This window comes from Cryptomeria japonica, chromosome 6 (assembly GCF_030272615.1).
Source record: "Cryptomeria japonica chromosome 6, Sugi_1.0, whole genome shotgun sequence".
NCBI lineage: Eukaryota > Viridiplantae > Streptophyta > Pinopsida > Cupressales > Cupressaceae > Cryptomeria > Cryptomeria japonica.
In genome coordinates this window covers 207,924,728-207,946,171 of record NC_081410.1, presented here as the reverse complement: position 1 = coordinate 207,946,171, position 21,444 = coordinate 207,924,728, and the positions used below count along the sequence as shown (strand labels likewise).

At 35.0% G+C, this 21,444-nt stretch overlaps 1 protein-coding gene across 4 annotated transcripts; it reads left to right on the top strand.

The window, feature by feature from the left end:
• Window positions 1-3,376: 3,376 nt before the first annotated feature.
• On the top strand, window positions 3,377-6,879 carry LOC131069831 (F-box/kelch-repeat protein At3g27150). Of its 4 annotated transcripts, none has more exons than XM_058005405.2 (3): window positions 3,467-3,856; window positions 3,957-5,266; window positions 5,492-6,879. In XM_058005405.2, the coding sequence occupies exons 2-3, from the start codon at window positions 4,687-4,689 to the stop codon at window positions 6,250-6,252; spliced, it is 1,341 nt and encodes a 446-aa protein (XP_057861388.2). In that variant the 5' UTR covers window positions 3,467-3,856; window positions 3,957-4,686; the 3' UTR covers window positions 6,253-6,879. The 4 variants fall into 4 exon arrangements, with proteins under 4 accessions (XP_059063288.1, XP_057861388.2, XP_057861387.2 ...); XM_058005404.2 differs by having other exon boundaries at window positions 3,473-3,856; window positions 3,957-4,404; window positions 4,536-6,879; XM_059207305.1 differs by having other exon boundaries at window positions 3,377-3,856; window positions 3,957-6,879.
• The last annotated feature ends 14,565 nt before the right edge of the window (window positions 6,880-21,444 follow it).

Sequence of the window (21,444 nt, the reverse complement as noted above, 5' to 3'; positions counted from 1 at the left end):
TAGAAAATAAACATAAGTCATTACATAAATTTTGAATTTGAGTTCATATGTTCATATTAATATAATATTAACAACTAATATTTCTATGACAACAATCTCCCACAAAGAGTCACAATTAATCATACACCACAAAATAACAAACCAAAAAGAGAGATTTAGATAGGCTCGTGTAAAATGACTAGTGAACACAATAAAATATAACACCTCCTTTAATCCCATCATTGGCTTTATTGACTTTAAATTTATTGGTTCAATTCATAATCCACCTTATTACCATCCTCCAAAAACATAAAGGAATAGTCAAACCCTTTTGGTGTAGTAACATTTGTGATATGTTTGAGGAAATAAATCCCATACTTATCTTGGTTATTGCAAGGGTCCTCATTGTAGTTTGCAAAATAGATGTTGAAGGAAAGTCAAGATCTTGCAATGATATTTTCATGCACTAGAAAGGCGCGTCCTCACAAAGGAAGCCTTACCCCTATTATTGCCTAACCATGGGCTTGATGGTCTCCTTCTCCATCCATGAGAATTGCCATGAACTTGGAAGAAAATGTTATTATTTACTTTACATTTGCTATCTATGAGCATAAATGGTTCATTTAGAACAAACTTGATGACATACAAAATGATTATGAAGCTAATTTTAAGCACCTTCTTGAGCTACAAAATATAGATGCCACTATATGAAGGCTACTTGCCTTTTCTTTGTCACTAGACACATATTTGTATCCATGGCGGAAGTTGGAAATGAGAATTAGGGATGGATAATTTAAAATCTAAGGCATTTCAATGTATATCCTTTGATAAATCTAGAAGTATTTTTCATAATTATGAATTGGTCTATCTTTATACTTGACAGTGCTTGGTTTGATTGAACTCATATGCTTGTGGGGTCCATAACCAATCTCTAACATCATGGTTTGCATAGCCAAGTGGAGAATTTTTGTGTTTCCATCAACCAAGTAAGTAGTTGGTGAAATCACCTTTAAGATGTAGATTTTGTTATACCAACCTTTCAAGGATATCCCATGAACCAAGTGAACCACTTATTATTTACTCCTCTCACATTTTTATTCCATGGTTTGTAAGGAGATCTACAACCATGTTGTCTTCCCTATAGGTATGGTTTATTGTGAAATCATTTATAAGGATGTCCAACAATGACTTAATTTGTAACAAAATGTTGTTAATTTAACATGTAGATGAGCCTTGATTTCTTATGACATTAGTTATTACCATTGAGTCCCCTTCAAATTATACCTTTTAACACCATAATAAGCACACACCTTTATTTCTTATGAAAAAAGTTATTATTAGTCCCCTTCAATTTGTACCTTCTTGACACTATAATGGGCACACAACTATAGATTGAGCAATAAACATATCACTTTGACTTCAATATTAGTCCCTTCTATGAGCTTTTGGATGTTGCTTCCACAAATTTCCCCTCATTATTGTCAAGAGACATTCTATAATGGTGGCAAGGGATGGAGTGTAATAGCGTGAGTGAGTTAACAAAAACTCTTACTAACTATTTACATATCAAAATATTAATTTTAGTTATAAACATTATTTTTTCAAAATAAACACCACATAAAAGGGAAGATATACCCTCATCAAAATTATAAGATTTAGATAGATGTATAGCAAATATTTTTAAACAAATATATTATTGGTGGGCATTATGAATAATTAATTCAATTCAAAATTTTATTTTATAAATTTTTTGTTTTTAATGATTTTTAAATAATAATAGAAAGTTTAAAATTTAAATATTAAAATTAGATATAAATAATTAGAAATTAGAATAAAAAATATATATTAAGAAAAATAAATAGATACAATAAAATTTAAATATTTTTGTATGTCGTAAATATTATTTAAAGTAAAATAAAATAGTTTCATTTGATTACTCTTGACATTTCTTGACATTTCTTAGATAGATGTATTTAAGATATATATACTAATAATATTTAATAGTAACTAGTATGAGAGGTACCAATAGTTCTTTTGCATGCTCTAGCAAAATTGAGTTTATACCCTTCATTCAATAACAAGTTTCATTTAACTTCATTCCTAATTTTTTAAAAAGAATTAACTTTAAAGATCCCCAAATTAGAAGGACTCAAATTTCTTTTCCATTTTTCATAAGAATTTACTTTAACAACCCAACATTAAGGAGGACTCAAATTTCCTATACATGCTTCATCAAAATTGAGTTTGAATGAATTCCATTTCACTCCACACTTGAGATTTTTAAAAGAACTAACTCCAAGGATCCATTAATAGTAATGACCCCACCATTAGAATGACTCAAATTTCCTTTCTATTTTTAAAAAAGAATTAACTTTAACGACACCAACATCATAAGGGTTCAAATTAGCACTCCGTACAATTTTTCTAAAATCTGTAAAACACATATCAGGTTCAACTGTGTAGTTTTTGAGTCAAACTCATTGACCCATGTTTCATGAGTAGTGGTTCACAAGAACTCATCTCTCATGAGAATGAATGGTCCACTCATTGCATCTGGGTGATGCTCATAAGGGTGATGCATTGAGAATTCTGGGGAGGTCACCCATCCCAGTACTACTCCAACTCAAGTGCACTTAACCACAGAGTTCCCTCCAAGGTTAAACCCACTTAGCTTGTAGCCCCATTTGCGAAACCTTCAGCAAATGTTGTGCCTTATGAACAATGAAATTTCACAAAATTTTCAGTAGCTAAATCTTCATGATCTGCATCCTCATGACTGTAAAAACACAAAAAATGAGACAAAAAAACACTGTATTTTGTAGATTTGAAATCTTTTTTTACAGTACCATTTTGTATGAAGACTAGCCGTTGCCAGTCCAAAGACCCATTAACAAGGGGAAGGGTGACATCTTAATTATAAAAAATATACTTAGTTGACTAAAATAACGAGTAAAGTGCATTTGACCCTATAAAAAAACCTCCACAATTAAGAGCGTTTTAGGCAGAGAAAATAAGCGAGGTGACCGTAGAAGTAGAGAGTGACTGACTACCTAGTTTACTTTCCAAGTGTTTATGTCCGAACAAACACGAGTTACAAAGCTTACATGTGACCAGAGGCGGCGGCTTAGGTAAGTGCGTGGAGGACGAAAAAACTGTCAGAATATTTAGTTAGAGCCGAATTCACGTGCGCCGCGGGACTACCTAAACTTTACCAGGCTTAGCAGACCAACTAACCCAGGGTTTAATCAAATCGTCGGAAAGTGAAAGCAGATAGCGGTTTGGCCGGCAACTGTCACGCTAATGGCGCCGGCTTTCGGCGACCCCACGAGCCTATGTCGCCATAGGCAACTAGAAACCAGGCCTGAAATTTGATGTTCAAAATCGGCAGTAAAATGGCCAAATCGTCATAGAATTTTTATATGACAGGTAGGGATGAGCGTCAAATTGTAGGGTTAATTGTAACCCTAACCCCACATGAGGATGAAGATGGAAGGCTGAGATAACTAACTCGTCCTGGCGCCCTCCATTGTGGGAGACCGCACACTGGCCAGGCTGTCCGCCACTGGCGATCCTGCTAAATTGGGGACGCCGAGGCTCCGTTAAATTTAGCGCACCTAGGATAAAAAGCTTAGGCGCTGATTTTAGGCCAATAGAGAGCGAGCATCACACGTTAATTCAATCTAGAGATTAGAAGGCTCTTGGATTTGGGCATGGATTACGAATTTAGGAGCACGCAATTGGTCGCATCGGCCTGAGAATCCCCGCCGGCGCACGCCCGGGATTTGACAAATATTCGGAAAAAGGAAAGGTGAAAAGCACACAGGGGGGTGTGGATTTTGCGGCCATGTGTTGGCTCGTTGGTTGTTTCCATCATCAGGTACATGTTTGTTTTTATTTTTGTATTTTTTTTGTGAGTGCACTGGTGAACTTACTGTGGCTTGTCTCGTTTTATTCAATATTTTTTTAATTTTGGTCAGATGTACAATGGAGGGGACTAGGAAAGGAGGGAGTTTGGTTGGTTTGAGATAGAATTCAGGTGGATTGGAATCCCAAAAGTTTATGGTACAATAAATAAATAGTAGGTTTTATGATGTATCAGGGCCCAGTGGGTATTGCGAGTTCAGTCAGAAATGTGGTCGGGGGGAGAGATGGAGCCGGAATTTTTCTGGGCTGGGTGAGGACTTTTCGCAAACAGTTAGCGTGCGTCCTGTTTTGAGCTTGTGCAACCATTTTAGCAGACATCTGGCGTGCATCTAGTTTTGTGGGGTGTTATTTTATTGTATTGTGCGCTTCGATCAATGGGTGTGTTGTCCTTCCCTTGCGGTTGCGATCAATGACTGGGTGAGGGTACGAATCCTGTCTGGCTAATGGCTCAGAGCTCTTGTTCCTGAATCTGATCCTTTAATCCAGGCCTCCACCACTAAGGTACTTGCTGTGCCTATTGCTCATTGCAGGCTTGCAGATATTTATATAAATTCATTCTGCTCAGCGAATCGTCTGACATCACACTCTGCTCCTGCTTCATCATCTTCTGGCAAAAAATTCTCGCTTTGCAGGTCCTTTTCAATTTCCAGTACTTGCTGCTTTGCCGCGCCGAGTATTTCTCTCCAGTACCCACTTCTCTAATTTGGCTTGTTCCCCTTGCGGCCTTTGTGGTACTGGGATATTCCAAGTTGAAATTGTTTGAGTACATTGAGTGGCCCTCCGATGGTGGAGAAATCTGGCAGATTGTTCTCAGCCATGGACTGCCAAGATCACGATGTGGAACAAGATCTAGCAAAGGAAACTTCCAAATCCTCCTCCGTCCAAGTTAATGGAAGAAGATATGATCTGAGGCACAGGAACGGATTCAAATCACATGGTCAACCCAACGGTAAATTAAGGTGCACCCCTAATGGGAAGGCCAGCGGTACTGTATCCATCGATTCTGTTCAAGAATGCAAACCCCTTGATTCAACATCTTTTGGATCTTCAAGGAAAAAGCATAGGAATAGAGTGAATGTTACTTGCGAGAACGGAGGTCATACCAGGAAGTTGGAGATCGGTGGTGATTGCACAACACCCAGTTGCAAAGTAAATGGTGAGGCAAAGGTGGTGGCTGCTACAAGCTTGATCGAAGAGGCTGATCATACAAGTCCAATCAAAGAGCTCGCAGCAGATTCTAAAGAAGATGCTGAATCTGGTAGTTTTAATGATCAATCTCAGGATGCAGATTATTCATACATGCCCGGGCTTAATGATGAACTTGCACTTCTTTGTCTTGCGCACACATCTAGAGCAGAGTATGGTAAGCTATTCCTTATCAATAAAAAATATTCCGCTTTAGCTAGCAGTGGGGAACTATACAAGATTAGGAGAAAAGAGAAGATAGCTGAGCAGTGGGTTTACATGCTTGCTAGTGGCCAATTTGAATGGCGCGCATTCGATCCATTCTCAAGGAGATGGAGTAGATTGCCTGATCTGCCCTCTGATTCCTGTTTCGCTTCAAGTGACAAGGAATCTCTTTGTGCAGGCACTCAGCTACTTGTCCTGGGCCGAGAGATTGAAGGGCTTGTGATCTGGAGGTATGATCTTGTAACCAACAAGTGGTACAAGGGACCGGCAATGCTTACTCCTAGGTGTCTATATGCATCTGCAAGCTGTGGCAATTTTGCTTTTGTTGCTGGGGGAATCAGTGCAACAGGAGAACTTTTGAATTGTGCAGAGAGGTATGATCCTGACAATCAGAGATGGGAGCCTCTGCCAAACATGAATAAAAAGAGGAAGCTCTGCTCTGGATGCTACATGGATGGCAAATTTTATGTTATTGGAGGGACAGGAGAGCATGGTGATCTTGCCTGTGGTGAAGTGTATGATTCTGAGAAGAAATCCTGGGAGCTGATTGAAAACATGAAACCCTCAGGATCTAGGAATCCCATTTCTCAGGCACCGCCTCTTGTAGCTGTTGCCAACAATGAGCTGTATGCCTTGGAGGCTTCAATGAACCAACTAAAAGTTTATATTAAGAAAGCAAATAAATGGAGAGTGCTCGGAGAAGTCCCTGTCAGAGCTGATTTTAACAGTGGATGGGGTGTGGCATTCAAGTCCTTAGGCAACGAGCTGCTTCTGATTGGAGGAGACAGAGATGCATCTCAAAGTATGTATGCCTATGGCATATCCATCTACACTTCCAGACCCGATCCAAGTGCATCAGAAGCGGATTGGCGATTTCTGACTAGGGTTGGAGGATCTATTGGTCCCTTTGTATTTAATTGTGCTATTATGGCTACATGAACTTTTTCTTATTTGGATGCCATAAGATCAACAGGCGGAAGCAAAAAAAGGGAACTCATAGGAGCTCTTTTAGGCTAATTGCCTACACAATAATGTCTCCAAACCAATGATTGTAAACATGGATAAAGCTGTAGGTGTAAATGTATGTTTTGACAGATGCAGACTATACATGATCTCAACTAGGGATTCCGAAGAATGTACAAGGTCATCTATGTTTTTCGTGAATTACGCTTCTCAAATTCCATGGTTGGAACATTTGCACCTTCATTTCTTCAACATCAATGATCTGGTTAACCTTTTGAGTATTTCTCAGCAGCAGTAGACTGCCAACTTCTTTGGTGCTTGACAGTAGAAAAGTTTGTAGCTTACGGAGCAAGGGTAAGGGAGTTTCTCTGAGTTTGAGGTTTTGAATTTTCTTATGATGACATTTTTTTTGACAGGTAGTCATCAAGACTTCTGACCAAAGAATGATAGAAAATAGAGGATAAGCCAAGACGTGGTAAGATGCTATTTAAAATTTGTTGAATAATACTTAAATCCAGTGACTAGGAGTTTTGAAATTTCTTTTATTCACATTATACCTGTTCATTGAATGATGAATTGGCTTTCTGTTGGCTTTTCCCCGAAGTTATATGGATGAGGGACTGTGAACATTAGTGTCCAGAATGATTTAGCTGCTTATTTGACTCTTAATTTGCGGCAATCTATAGAAATGATAATTATCTTTGTGTAGATAAAATAATTTTCTTTTCAGTTATGGGAAGACTTGGAATAGCAGAAAGTGGAAAATTTCACACATTGATGAAGTTATGGTACGGGTATATAGTTGCTGATTAATTTGTTAGCAACCTCATTATTTTAAAGCTGATTGCACGAACATTAAAACTAGCGAAATTAGCAGGCTTCAATTTTGATTATAACAACATTGGAACACTTAAAATTCCAATTTATTTCTATGATTATAATTATAACTGATTGCATAGAGTCACAACCAGATTTTAGTAATACTGTAATGATGAGCAATGATTCCAATCATACATCATTGGCTGGATTTTGACTCATCTGGTGTGGTAGACTTCACGGTTCTCTCTCCCTTGTTGTAAAGTTTGGACATTGTGTCCTTGTTGCTGAGAATCAAATAACTAATACATATGTAACGGTGAAAAGAGTAAGATAATATTCGTAATAAGAGAAACATAATAAGACAAAAACAAATTATTAAATAAGCAGATTTACTTGGCAATAAAAAAGAGTTTCTATACCATGTGCAATATACATTCAAATATTCGTTCAGCTGAAACCAAGTACCATGGTGACTTTTTCTTAATTGAATATAATTGTATCATGTTAATTTTACCCTTTGTCTAATTTAGGAATATTTCAATATTGTTTATATTTCACTTTATTTAGCTTCGGTGGTAAAATGGGGTTGGTTGGGGGCAGTTGTTGCAAAACCAAATTCTCTGTACCTCATTAAGATGCATGAATTTGAAACTACTTTTCACGTTATGATGAAGATGCCTGGAATCTGAAATTAAATTTCCATCTATATCAACAATCTTTGAACTATTGGAGCAAAGTAAGTGAGATGATATTAACCATACAGATTTTAAATCTCAAGTCATGGTTGAATCAGGATGGATTACACGTTGCTATTTTACAAATTCGTAGTATGATATTAGATCTGTACACTTTCCGTGTAATGCAAATGCCTGCAGGGAACCAAGGTTGTAATGTTTGTAGCTCCAGGCTTTCTGTGGTGGTCTGGCTGCATGACATGCTAAGTCTTCTGTTACGTTTCATAAACAAATAGAAAGAGGAGGACCTAGATGCTGCGAGTCTCGTTTGTTGTTATTTTATATACTTGTGGTAAAAGTGATTTTTAGTTGCATAAGTTGGTAGCAGTGTACTCCATTGTTAACTGGATAATACGAGTTCTTTCCCTTTTTGTTTGTAATGTCACATTGTTCTTTCTGAATTGAGAAGATTTTGTTGGCACCATCAGCTGTGCAGGCCTGAACATCTTACCAGAAATGACTTTCTTCATGTCATTGGGTTTAATATATTCTAGTTGGATATATACTGATCTTGAGCCTACATTTTCTTGTAGCAATACAGCTTTTTCACTTTTCTTTTTAGTCCTATGGGTGGGTTTTGTTTGTCAAAGGAGTTTCTAGTTCAGTAGATCCTCCAGCCAAGCTGGTTTTCCTGCTTATAGAATCCCATTAGACTTAGAAGAAGAATGCAAAAGAAATTTGTGGTGAGATTACTACAGAAGCATTTGTCCATACTGCTACTTAGTTTGCTACGCCCAGACTTGTCATCTGCTCAAGATCAGAAGATGTCAGATTAGATGAGATAGAGCAATTGGTCACAATGTTATGAGTTATGACAATATGGGTTCTGTTTTCATTTGTTAGATGTTGAGGCATAGACGATTGAGAGAAAGAGCTAATAACACAATATAATATTATTAGATTTTGGTGAGCTGATTGCAAAGAGGTTCATCTCCGTATATAGAGTTTGAGAGATATAACCAACAAAAAATAAATGTGGCACTTGTCAAAGATTCTAAATGCTAATCAAAAGCTAACATCATTACACACCATCAAGTCACGACAGTGATTTTTTATATTTTAACAACCCCTCTTAAGGTTTACTAATTAAAAGAAAAATATGCTAACACACTGACTGAAAATTAAACACGTCAGAATCTTCTCTTTGAAAACAGTTCTTTGACTAGATAGAACTGCATCAAGCTCCCTTGTGACTCCCACAAAGGCATAGCTTCTGTACCGAATTCTTGAGTTTGTGGATTTCACTTGCACAAGCTCCTAGATTACAAATTACCTGATATATTGGACAACTATTAATGTTGAGCTACATCCATAGTGCTTCATCAAGTTGTCTCATGACACCTCATGACGCTCATAAGGGTATAATTTTCAAGATTCTCAAACTCTTGAACTAACTGAGCAGCCATGCATGCTATGCTTCATCTCACTAGATCCGTCCCTGTTTTCTGAGTGTGTGCTTTTTTAAATATTTTTTATTCATTAACAAAGTTTTCACCATTTTTAGTAGTAAGTGGATCTTCAACAATGACAATGTTAGCCTCATTTAGTTTGTCATTGAAGTTTCCCCTGAGAACATCATTAGCTTGAATGCTATAGTTCCAGGTTGTGTGACCTCTTTTCTTGCAATAATAACATTAAACCTCCTCTTTGTCTTAATTTGATCTTCTATAATTGCTTCTTGAGTAAAATGCCTTCTTAGGTTGTGGATCATTTTCTGTTTCTCCTGTAGTTGTCTTTTACTATAGCAAAGAGAGCTGAAATTGGATCTTACAAAGTTTGAGAAGGCATCTGACTGAGAGTAAAAATGACATTGCTGTATTTAGAAGGGAGGCTGTATAATAAAATGGCTTTAACATCCTTATCTACCATAGCATTAACATTTGCTGGCTGTCTAAGGAGAGATTTCAGATTGCTTATGTGGGTAGACATGGTGATTGCATTGACTATTTTAAATTTGAATAGCTGAAGCTTTAGAGAAAACTTTGCATTAGTTGTTGTTACTGAAAACAATTTATCTAAGTTTTCCCAATTTTTTTAAATAATTGTTTTAGATCCATATGAATTAACTCAGAATCAGAGAGAGCAAGACTAATAATGGATTTGGCTTTATATTCTCCAATCTGCCAATCCAGTAATTTATTTGTTGTAGGTGGTTTCCTATTCTCATTTACTATTAACCCAAGTTCTTTTTCAACAATTGCACTTGGATTTTTACTTTTTAGTTGTGGAAGTTGAGACTTATATTTTTCTAATTTTTCAATTCTTAAAAAAATCTTTACCAAAAAATAAAATTTCTCAAACTGCTCACATCCTCAAATTCTTTTGGATTATGATCCACATGCTTAAAGCAATTTTTGAATGTAGATAAATACGCGGATTTCACAGCCAGGGTTTAGTATATTTAAATACCAGCAAAATATATAAAGCCTTAAAATCTCTTGCTTATTTATGGATTCAGCCCACATCCTAGCTACGACTATTCCATGACTGGTCATTGCAAAAGAGTGTCACATCCTGGGGTCCCACATGACCTCTAGGCTTATATTCTTCATTTTTTTTTGCCCTTGCAATTGCACAAACCCCGTGATCTTTTGTGATTCATGACCTCTTTCTTGTGCACAGACAATTTGAGAAATGACTGTTGTTTGACCCACAATCCTGCAAGCTTTGCAATAGATTGTGCCTTGCAAATTGCAATTCATAAAATAAAAGAAAACTCATGGTTCAGAATTTTGGTGAATGAATTTTCCTTAACATGCCTTACCTTAGCATTGGCAAAAAAATGCATGACTGGTGTCTTCAATCCTGACGGCTGCAAAATGCAATTCTGTCTGTGATCTCATGATTTTCCTTGTGTGATGTGACTGGGTTAAAACCCTCATTTGATACCATATTGAGAGAAAGAGCTAATAGCGCAATATGATATAATTAGATATTGGAGTGACAATTATGAAGAGGTTCATCTCATTATATAGATTTCTAGATATTTAAGCAGCAAAAATAAATGCGATACTTGTCCAAGATTCTAAATACTAATAATAGCTAACATCATTACACACCACTAAGTCACTATTGGGACTTAACTACAAATGGTAAGCCTGATGGTCTAACATACACAACAACTGACATTGATTGGTAGTCTTCTTAAATGAGAGACTGCAACCTTGATTTTATAGAAGATAATGATGGGACTTAGTTTGGACCGCTCTGTTACTGACTTAAAGACTAAATACCACTTTGCATAACTACTTGGTTCATGACACCCAATTTTTTTTTCCTGTAAAATTTCAGTCTAAATTGACAACCTTTGAAATATTGGCTTTAGTAGTTGAATTGATATCATGTACAAAGAATCAAAATTCTAAAATTTGATTTGATTAGGATGCAGTACAGGTTGATATTTTACAAATTCATAAATGATATTGAACCAATACCAGTCTCGTTCAGTGCACCTTCTTACAAGGAACTTAAGCTACTCCAGGCTATTCATGGCTTTCTATTTGAATGACATACCAAGTCTTTGTGTTATGCACCATGCCAACTCTAAGGAGTGTCCATGTTTAGTAGTTCTCATTCTTTTTTATTGTAGTGTGTAGATCCAGACATCTGACAAATGAATGAATTTCTTTATGTCAACTAGTTGGATTCCATTATGACCAAATTTTTCCATATCTAGTGTAGCATCTATTTGTTGTTTGATTGTATCAGTTACTAGACTTGGACTAGGCACAGACTTGGCAAGCTGATTTTTGCTTAGAGTTGGACTTGGCACAAAACTCAGCACTTTCTATCGTAGTTCAAAATATTGTTGAGTACTTGGGAAACTTGCAGGTACTTGAGTTAATTTTGCAGCAGGGGAAATTGCCTATTAACTCACCTTGCCAACTTTTGGCAAGCCTTGGTGAGAATTCTTGAGTTTTGCCTAGTTAATAAATTTATGTATTTTTTAATTTATTGAGTTGTGAGTTTTCGAATATTTCTTTTTAGAAAATAATGATATAAAAATATTTTACAAAAAGTTTGTTTTTTTGTAAAATTTGGCATAGACTCAGCCAGACCCCAGTAAAACTGGACAGACATGCAGAGTCTGTGAAACAAACTGGCAAGCCTTGTTTAGGCTTGCCTAACATGGGTCTCAGGAGATTGGCTAGATTATTCACAAGTTTGGTAACTGTGGCCTACATGACATGCCCAACTATTATGTTGTGCACCACTCTAAAAAGTTATCTCGATATTCAAATGTCAATCCTTGTTGCTGCATACATAGTGGCATTACAGTCCAAAAATTCATGATTAAACCCACGTGAGAAAGATCCATTTGCCGTGTCATTTCTCTAGTTTTAGAAAGTAGTTCCGATTTTTTTTTAATGTATATCTATCCTCCTTTTGGCATATTTAAATATTTTTACACAATATTTTAATTTAGGTCCAAGTTTAGCCATTCCAAATATTATTTTAAAGCTTTGTCTATGTCCCAAGAAGTCTTGAGGGGGGAGGGTGGGGGAAGGTGCTGGGAGATGGGGACCAAGGGCCTAGATTTGGGCCTGATGGGATGGTGATAGGATGGTGGTTTGATGGTAGTGGGTACTGGGTAGGGATTTGGGGGTAGTGTCCCTTGTGGGGTCTATGTGCGATGCCCTAGCCATAGTATAGGGTGGGGTCGGGGGTTAGAGCCCCCTCTAACGAGCCCAAAATAAGGTCTTTGAAACCACACAAACCTTCATGGTGCACATCATTTTCAAAATTTTATCACTGTGTTTTGAGTAGCATCAAGTCCTTACTACTTCTAACCGAGTCTTGGTTACTCAGAACTAATAGTAAAGCTAAAGAGTCTAACCACTCTAAATGATGAGGGCTATACAGCATTCTAGTGTTCCATGAAGACTTGGCACTTGCTCCTGTTTTTACTCTTCCTAATGTGTGCACTCAACTGATGAAGACTTGGCTAATGCTATATGCTTCGTATTGCTTCCAATTTTCCTATGCTAATGCTCTCATTATTGCAGCCTTTATCACTTTTTGTGATTACTTAAGATGTGGGTAGGGCCCATAAAACATTAGGGTCAGGGTTACTGGCACAAACATAAAAATATCTATTTTTTTCTTTAAAATGCACTCTTTGAGCTGAATGGCACAGGGGATGCTTGGGCATTTCCAGTACATTCAAGAGACATGATTGAGATCCCTGAGGGTCCCAAGAGTCTCTTGGCGTCTCCTTGTAGTCACCAAACATGAATACGCCCCAAAAACATCCATTCTTTGGGGGAGATGTCTCAGGGACATCCCCTGATAGGAGATGGTGGTGGAAAGATGGAAACGGGCATTTCTGTGGAGTATGCACAACCCATGGACATCTTTTCCTGGAAACTAATTAATTAATTAATTAACCTGCTAGGATAGGCCATTAATCAGCCTTGGTTTTTTGGGGGGATGCATCCCTGTGGAACACTAAATTTTAGCTTTAAACACTAATTAGGGCTTTTATATTACTTTATATTCTAATGATGTTTAGGGTAAAAGGTTCTGGACTGCTAAAATAGTAAACCATGCTCCATTACATTATCTCCTACCTACTACAAAAATCGTCTAGGTAAAACCAAAATCGTTTTTTTCAATTTCCTATTCTATGTTTTTTAGTTGGTATTTTTTAAAAATGTATTGTGTTTATTTAATTATTTCTAATCTCCATACTAGATTAGAAATGAAATAACAAGATCAAAATCCCCTTTTTAAGAATATAGCATTAATTTTTTGTTTCCTGACTTTGTGCTGTTTTAAATCTGGGTTACTTGATTTCCATTTACACATTTGCAATGCAGTGTAAATGGAGTGCCACTATGAGTTCATTTAATTATACACATCATTAATTTTTTCAGCATCGCCATCACAAGTAGAAAATAGCAAAAATAATTGTTCAGTTGTAGAAGTCAGCAGTAGAGTGATCTGTCATTAACTAGATATACAGAGGGCTTCCTATTGTTTTTTGCATGGTCAGGATCATGGTATCTAATTTAAGAGGGCTACCTTTGAACTATTAGTTGTTTTGCAGGACTGACATCTGATCAATGAATGTATTTTTTCCTGTCATCCAGTTGCATAACATTGTAACAAATTGTTTTTTGACTGGCTCAATATCTTCTAAAAATGAGCATGTTCGGTACCCAGAACTGAGTGCCTTGTAGAAATACATTTCTCCAGGAATCAAACAGAACATCTTTTCCATTCATATTCTCAGTTGTGTCGGTTTTTTAGTCTTAAATGAATTCTATCTTCAGCAGATCTTTCCCTCTACCCATTTCAATTTCTCCGCACTTACCTTGATCGGCTGATCCCATTCGACTCAGAAAAAAATGAAGAAGGAATCTTCTGGTTGGGTGACTGTAGAGCCATAAATTAATATTGCTACTTGCTTAATTACATCCACACCTACGATATCCTCAAAATTTATAAGATATCAGACCACATGACGTGGACTCTGGAGTAGATGGTCACAACATGTTATCAATCTCGATGGCATTCTAAATTTTTTTTTAAAGTTTTACCTTTAATGAGGGTTTTTATATTAACTTATATCCTAATGAATATTTAGGTAAAAGTCGTTGGACTGCTTCTAAAATAGTAAGCCATGCTCCGTCACATTATCTCCTACCTACAACTTTAGGAGCAGAATTTCATTTTTAAATTTTTACAGAAATCCTTTTAGGTAAAAGTAGTTTTCTAAAATTTTCTGTTCTTTTCATTTTAATATACCGTGTTTATTTGTAACCTCTTCACTGCGTTAGACATAAATAAAAAAGATTAAAATTCCTTATTTTTAGCTGTTCAAATGTAATGCCACTATGGTTTCCTTTACTTATACACCTCATTAGTCTTTTTAGCATCTCCATCATAAGTAGGAAATAGCAAAAATAATTGCCTAGTTGTAGAAGTCAGCAGTAGAGTGATCTGTCATTAACTAGATATACAGCTTCTTATTATTTTTCGTATGGTCAGGGTCACGGCATCTAATTTAAGAAAGCTACCCTGGAACTATTAGTTGTTTTGTAGGATTGACAACTGACCAATGAATGAATTTTTTCCTGTCATTCAGTCTCATGACAAATGTGACAAATTTTTATATGTCTAGCTCGATATCTTCCAATGGTGAACATGATGGTACCCTGAGCTGAGTGTAATATCCAAATATACTTCTGTAGGAACCAAGCATAACATGTTTTCCATTCTTATTCTCAGTTTTGTCAGTTTTTTTGTTTAAGTGGATTTCATGTACAGAAACCCTCCATCCAAACCAATTTTTGCATACGTATCAGCTCCCATTTGACTGAAAAAAAAAGAATATGAAATATTCGAGTTGGCCAATTGCAGAGCCATATGTTAACATTGCTGCTTGCTTCATGACATCCACACTTAATCATTCTCTCAAAGATTATGAGATATCAGACTAGATGAAATGGAGCACTTGGTCATGATAGTATCAATCTGGATGACAGGAAATAATATGAAAAATTCATTTCTTTTTCAGATGTCCAGCCCTACACAGAAACTGACAGTGCCAAGTAGTATGATCAAATGAGAGAGCACACTCTTTTGATCATGATGTTATCAGTCTGGATGACATGAAAATAATATGAAAAAATTCATTATTTGTCAGATATCTAGTTATACACAAAAATCGACAGTGCTAAGTTAGTATAGTTAAATGAGAGACTACAATCCTAATGTTATGAAAGGAAATGGGGGAAGATGTTAATATAGTTTTCCTGATTTTTTTTACTGTTTCCTCCCATTTAATACTAAACACAAGCTGCTATCTTAGCTCAACTTATTTTCCCTTCAAATTCTTAATAAACTTATTTCCGGTCAAAGTTCTGTCCCGTTGTAGTCATCCTTGCATATGTTAATTTCCATTTTGTTTCCTTACCTATGTTAATGTATGCTTCATCAGTCTAATATACATGATAAGATTTGTTCACCTTTATGCATTTGAACCGACATGGTGAGTTGGAAAAGGGATTGTAACCACCTCTAATTTTCAGACCCCCCACTGCATTCTCCTTCGGTTTTGGTTGTTATTGCTTTTAACTGCTAAAAGACAGACCTGGCCTTTCCAAAGATCCAACCTAAGCCTGGATTTGTCAAATTAGCAATCACTTTCCTAAACGTACATGTCTCCTTGCCCTGCTTTTCTTTCATTTGTTAAATCATTTATTCTGTATACCTTTCTCATTTTCCTATCAGTTTTTGCCATGTATAATTGAAAGCAATATTGATTACAGTTAACCATCTTAATTCATCTTCTGATTCTATTTTGAACGACACTTCCACTATAAGTCAACATCTCTGTCACATCATCACAAGGTTGTGTCTTTTTTAGGAATCTTTTGTTTATATATCATATCCTAGAAGCAAATATTATTTCAAGGAATACCACAACAAAACAAGAGAAAAAGATATTGCAATTACTTGGGATATTGTAAAAATAAATGGGTACAATACAAATAATCCAAATGGAGATTTTTTTATTTTTTATTTTTTTAAAAGAAAAAATTGTTAATATTTAACATATAGTATGTAAGATTGTGCTATACGATTTGAAATAAATTGTCCTGGTTAAACTTCAATCAAACTTGCAACTTTGAATAATCTATGAGCAAACTTTTAGAGGTACAAAAATAATGAATGAAAATTAAGATTTAAATATATCATTTATTTCTTGAATAACATTCTCTTATTCGATGTATCTATGTATTACAAAGCATTCACCCAAAATGCTAGATAGATTGCTTGCTTTGTGAATTAAAAGACAACACTTTATTTTTAAGTATTTTTTATAATAAAAAAGCACACTAAAAATAAGCTTACATCTGTAAAATAAAGTAAAATTAAAAAGAAAACAATGCATAAAAATAACAATAATCTATATCTAAAACCAAGTTAATAAATAATGCCCTACCATTAGTAGCTTTATAAACCAATAATACCAGTGAAATTTATGTCAAATGACAAAAATATATAAAAAAATTCTGACTTTGTTATGTTAGTGCCAAAATCTAGTTAAGTGACCTCATAACTTTGTGATGTTGTCTTCATAATGAGGTGTTCCCCAACAACTCTAACTTTGTTGTAGTGTTTCAACCTTGCCATTGGACATGGGATTTGTCAAAATGTTGTTTGCAACTTGTCCGTCTAAAAGAACATAATGAAGATTTACTTCTCTTTTGAAAGTTGTCTTTAAGAAAATGGTAACAAAATCTATGTGCTTGGAGTGATCATGAAATTGGGTTGTCAAATGGTTTGTGCATTTTTTATTGTCGTAGTAAATTGTTGTTCTTAACATGTTATTAGTAAGTTTTGCTATCTATTGTACTCTAATTGAACTCAATGCTACAATTATTTGTTTCCACTTGAATAGGATATTATAATTCACTCGAAGCTAAAACAAAAGCACTAAAGTGCCGCTCTTCTTAATATTGGCTTTATTGGCTTGCTTAAATGTACAAGGACATGAAATATTAGCTATTTGTATCTAACATGCTTCAACTTAATAAATTGCATCCTTAAAGTATCAGAGTAGATGTCTAGTAGTAGTCTAATGAACCTGACATGGCTCAATGGTAAACTACTTTTTCTAATTATAATATTGGACTTATATAAATGGGGCCCAAAGATAGCAACAAGAACAACTATATGACCACTATATACGAAAACTACATAGTTGAAAGATTATAATAGTACACTATATTAATTAGTAAAAGAGCTACAAACCATTCTAAATTAACATATATTAAATAACAATATTTAAAACCATATTCATCTCCTTGAAACCCTAGTATGCCAAGCAATACTAGAGTATAGATAAAAAAACTCTAAAGCAAATGATAACCTAATTGCTAGAATAATCACAACAACCATGCATTAACTATATATGACCAAGAGCATTGCTACTAGGTGGTGCAATTCTCCATGTTGTAGACACTCAATTGTAAACCCCATTTCTTGATATGGGAGGAATCTCCATTCATGGTTCAAACAAGTTAGCCATTTTTATTGCCATGTAGCTTACCTCCTTTATCACCTATGTCTTCCTTATTGCCCTCAACAACAATTTGTTAGGAAATGCATATCAACTTTGCTCCTAACATGAATAATATAAAGATCGTAGTTTTTAGATTATGAAACATAAAACAATTTTTGGGACATAAGACTTTATTTTTGGAAAAATAAAATAAAATTGGTTGTTGCTTTTAGAGAGGCTTGTTGTGTAGATCTTTTTCAGTTTCGCAATTAGATAAAAAAAAAAAAAGAGTTCTAACAACCTCCTAGATCAAAAGTTACAACTTCTTAAAGTTGGACCTTTGGCATTAGAAATGTAAACATATATAGTACATAGAAAATAGTTATAAGAAGAAGTTGCACTTGTTGACCAACTTAAGATGTGTGACAAGACATAATAAGACATTTTGAATGAAGATAATGAAGCAAGAATGGAGCACTTGAGTTTGTGAATGGATTATGATGCACTTATGATATGTTGAAGGAATATGTTATTTTTAGCTTTTGAAGTCATCTTGGGACTTGGGTGTTGGATTTTTAATTTGGTATTTGGATACCACATTCTTGGGTAGTTTTAACTTATGGTTTTGTGTATTACTTTCTATCTATAAGGTGTTTGAGATAGAGATGTTGATAGTGTATTTGTACGTAATATTATGTTGGTAAAATTACTCTAGATCTCTAGTAGGTGATACTTTTGTAGAGGTTTGTTTTATGTCTATTATAATTGTGTTTAGATTATTGAATACTACATGAGCTCATTTTGGCGTGTTGTTTTTATCCTAAAAGGGTTTCCCATACATACCTATGTTGTATAACTTTGTTTATGTTTGTTTGCATTTCTTTTGTAAAGATTCAATTTGCATATTAGCCTTCTCTAAAATTAATTTATGAAGCCTTTTCACATGCCTTGCTTCCTTCCTTTTGGTATCAAAGCCTAATCACCTTATATTGTAGGTTTTGGGTAGAGGTATTTTTACCAATCAATACTTAAGTGGGAGCTTACACATAAGGGTTTGATTTTATAATAGGAGAGATGACAAATACATTTGAACTAGAAATGGAGTTCTCAAGCACAAACTTTGAGCTTTGGAAGCTCAAGATGGAGGATATGTTTGTGGATAGAGATCTATGGGATACAATATTCATACCAAAATCGAATGTTATGTCACAAGAAGATTAGGACAAAATGTATTAAAAATTTAAGGGTCCGATTAGACTTTGTTTGGTTGTTTTAGTAGTGTTGAATGTGCATGAAGACCTTTGCAACATTTCTTTGAAAGAAATAGATAAATATGTATCAAGTTATGCCTTCAGGTAACAATGTTTTTTAGAAAGAAGTAATATTCTTTCAAGAAGGAGGATGGTGTTTTTGTGATTGAATTCTTGAATGCATTTAACATGATTGCTTTCTAGTTGCATTTTGTTGGAGTAAAAATGGAGGCTGGTCATTATATGACTCTCAAATTCCTTTACAAATTCATTGACCAACTTGTTATTGTTATTGGAAGCACTACCACCAAATAAAAAATGCATGAGGTAGCAACATTGTTATTTTTTTGAAGAGATGTATACGAAGACTTTTGAATTAACAAGAGCCTTAGTTTTTCATTGTAGACATAAAGAATAGGGCAAGACACAAGACAATTCTAGACATACATCTCATGGGAGATCTAAATCCCCTAGTAAGTCCAAGACAAAATGTCGAAATTGTAGCAAGACTAATCATTTTAGAAGATATTGCAAAGAGGAAAAGAAAATAAAGATTTTGATGACGAGTCTAAGAAGTCCTCCCAAGATTATGGTGATGCTTTTGTCACAACCTTGACTAAACATATATTAGAAGACATGTGGTTAATTGACTGATGCATCTTTCACATGACCTCACATCAAGATTGGTTTACAAATATGAAGAATACAATGGTGGGAAGGTGTAACCTAGAGATGATTCTCATATGAAGATTGTTAGTCATAGAAGACTCTTTATTTGATTGTTTGATGCATGAATGAAGGAGATCAATGGTTTGCTATAGATATCTGGTTTGGCATGAAACTTCCTTTCAATAAGTAGATTGAACATTTAAATATGCAAGTTGTTTTTTGAAATGGAAGGTGCAAGATGGTTAGAGGAGTCATGATTGCTAAAAGTTTTTGGATAGGCTTTTTGTTTCAATTAGATGCATGTACACTTTAACACAACAATTTATACTTCTATAATAAGATGATATGTAGAATCGCTTTCACCATTAGAAATGACTGCAAAGAGGAGTATAGCATCCACTTCTTATGGTAATGCTTTTTGGGTATCTAAGGGTGCTCATACTTTGGAGACTAAAATTCTTATGTAGACAACTATGTTATGACACTGGAGGATGAGTCAAATAGGTGAGAAGGGTTTAATGACCTTTAAAATTGAATCTTATTGAGGTTAAATGATTGTAATCTTGAGTTTAATTTTTGTGAGCATTTTGTTTATGGAAAACACAATCATGTTCAATTTTATTATAGTTCTCATAAGTGTTGTGGAGTATTGGATTTGATATGTTTTGATGTTTATTGGTCCTATTAATGTAATTTCAATTCAAAATTTATTTATTATGCTTCATTCATTGGTGACGTTTCCATAAGATTAAATTTTAAGTCTTCAGTTGGGTTAAAGAGTTTAAGGCTCTTGTGTAAAGTCAAGTTTGTAAGATTAAGGTTTTAAAGACTAATAATGTTAATAAATTTTGTTTAGTAGATATTGATAGGTTCTACAAAGATCATCAAATAAAAAGACAAAACAACTTTATACATGGATAGAGCTAGGAGTATGCTTAGTGGGGTCAACTTAGACCAAAAATTTTAAGGAAGTGATTGCTATGACTTGTTACTTGGTAGTAGGTTCTCTACAACTCTTGTTGATAAGGCATCTATAAAGGTGTGGTTGGGAAAAATATTTCATTGAGACATCTTAGAGTTTTTAGTTGTGAGAGATATACTCGTGCTTAGGGAGAAGAGGTCAAAGTTGGAGAATAAGGTTGTAAATTGAATCATCATTAGTTATAGTATTGGTGTAAAACAATACAATCTTTGGGGTCTTTGCGGTTAAGAGAGTTTTGTATAGAAAAAATATTATTCTTAAAAAGCTAATCCTTCTCCCACTATTTTGTAATAAAAAAAGGATGAAAGAGAAAATTTGGTTTAACTACCCCAAAGATTGAGAAAGTTTTGGATTAAGGCAAAAACAGGGTTTGAAGGGACCCGAAACCCTTTACAAAAGAAGATCTGTTTAGACTTAACAAGACATTAAGCCCAAACTGCTCGCTACAACAAAACAACCCCATAGAAAACAAATACAATGTAATACCGATGGGGCAGAGAAAAAGTGAACCAGGGAAAGAGTTCCCAAAAACAAAGACATGGGTTTTAACAAAAGGCTCCCACAACCTGAACCAAAACTAGAGAAAGACCAGAAAATCCAGCCAAGGCTCCCCTAACCAAAAACCATCAAGATTTACACTTTGCACTATTCTTGTGGGAACAAAGAGTCATATCAAAAGAGGGTTTTGAAGGCTTAGCA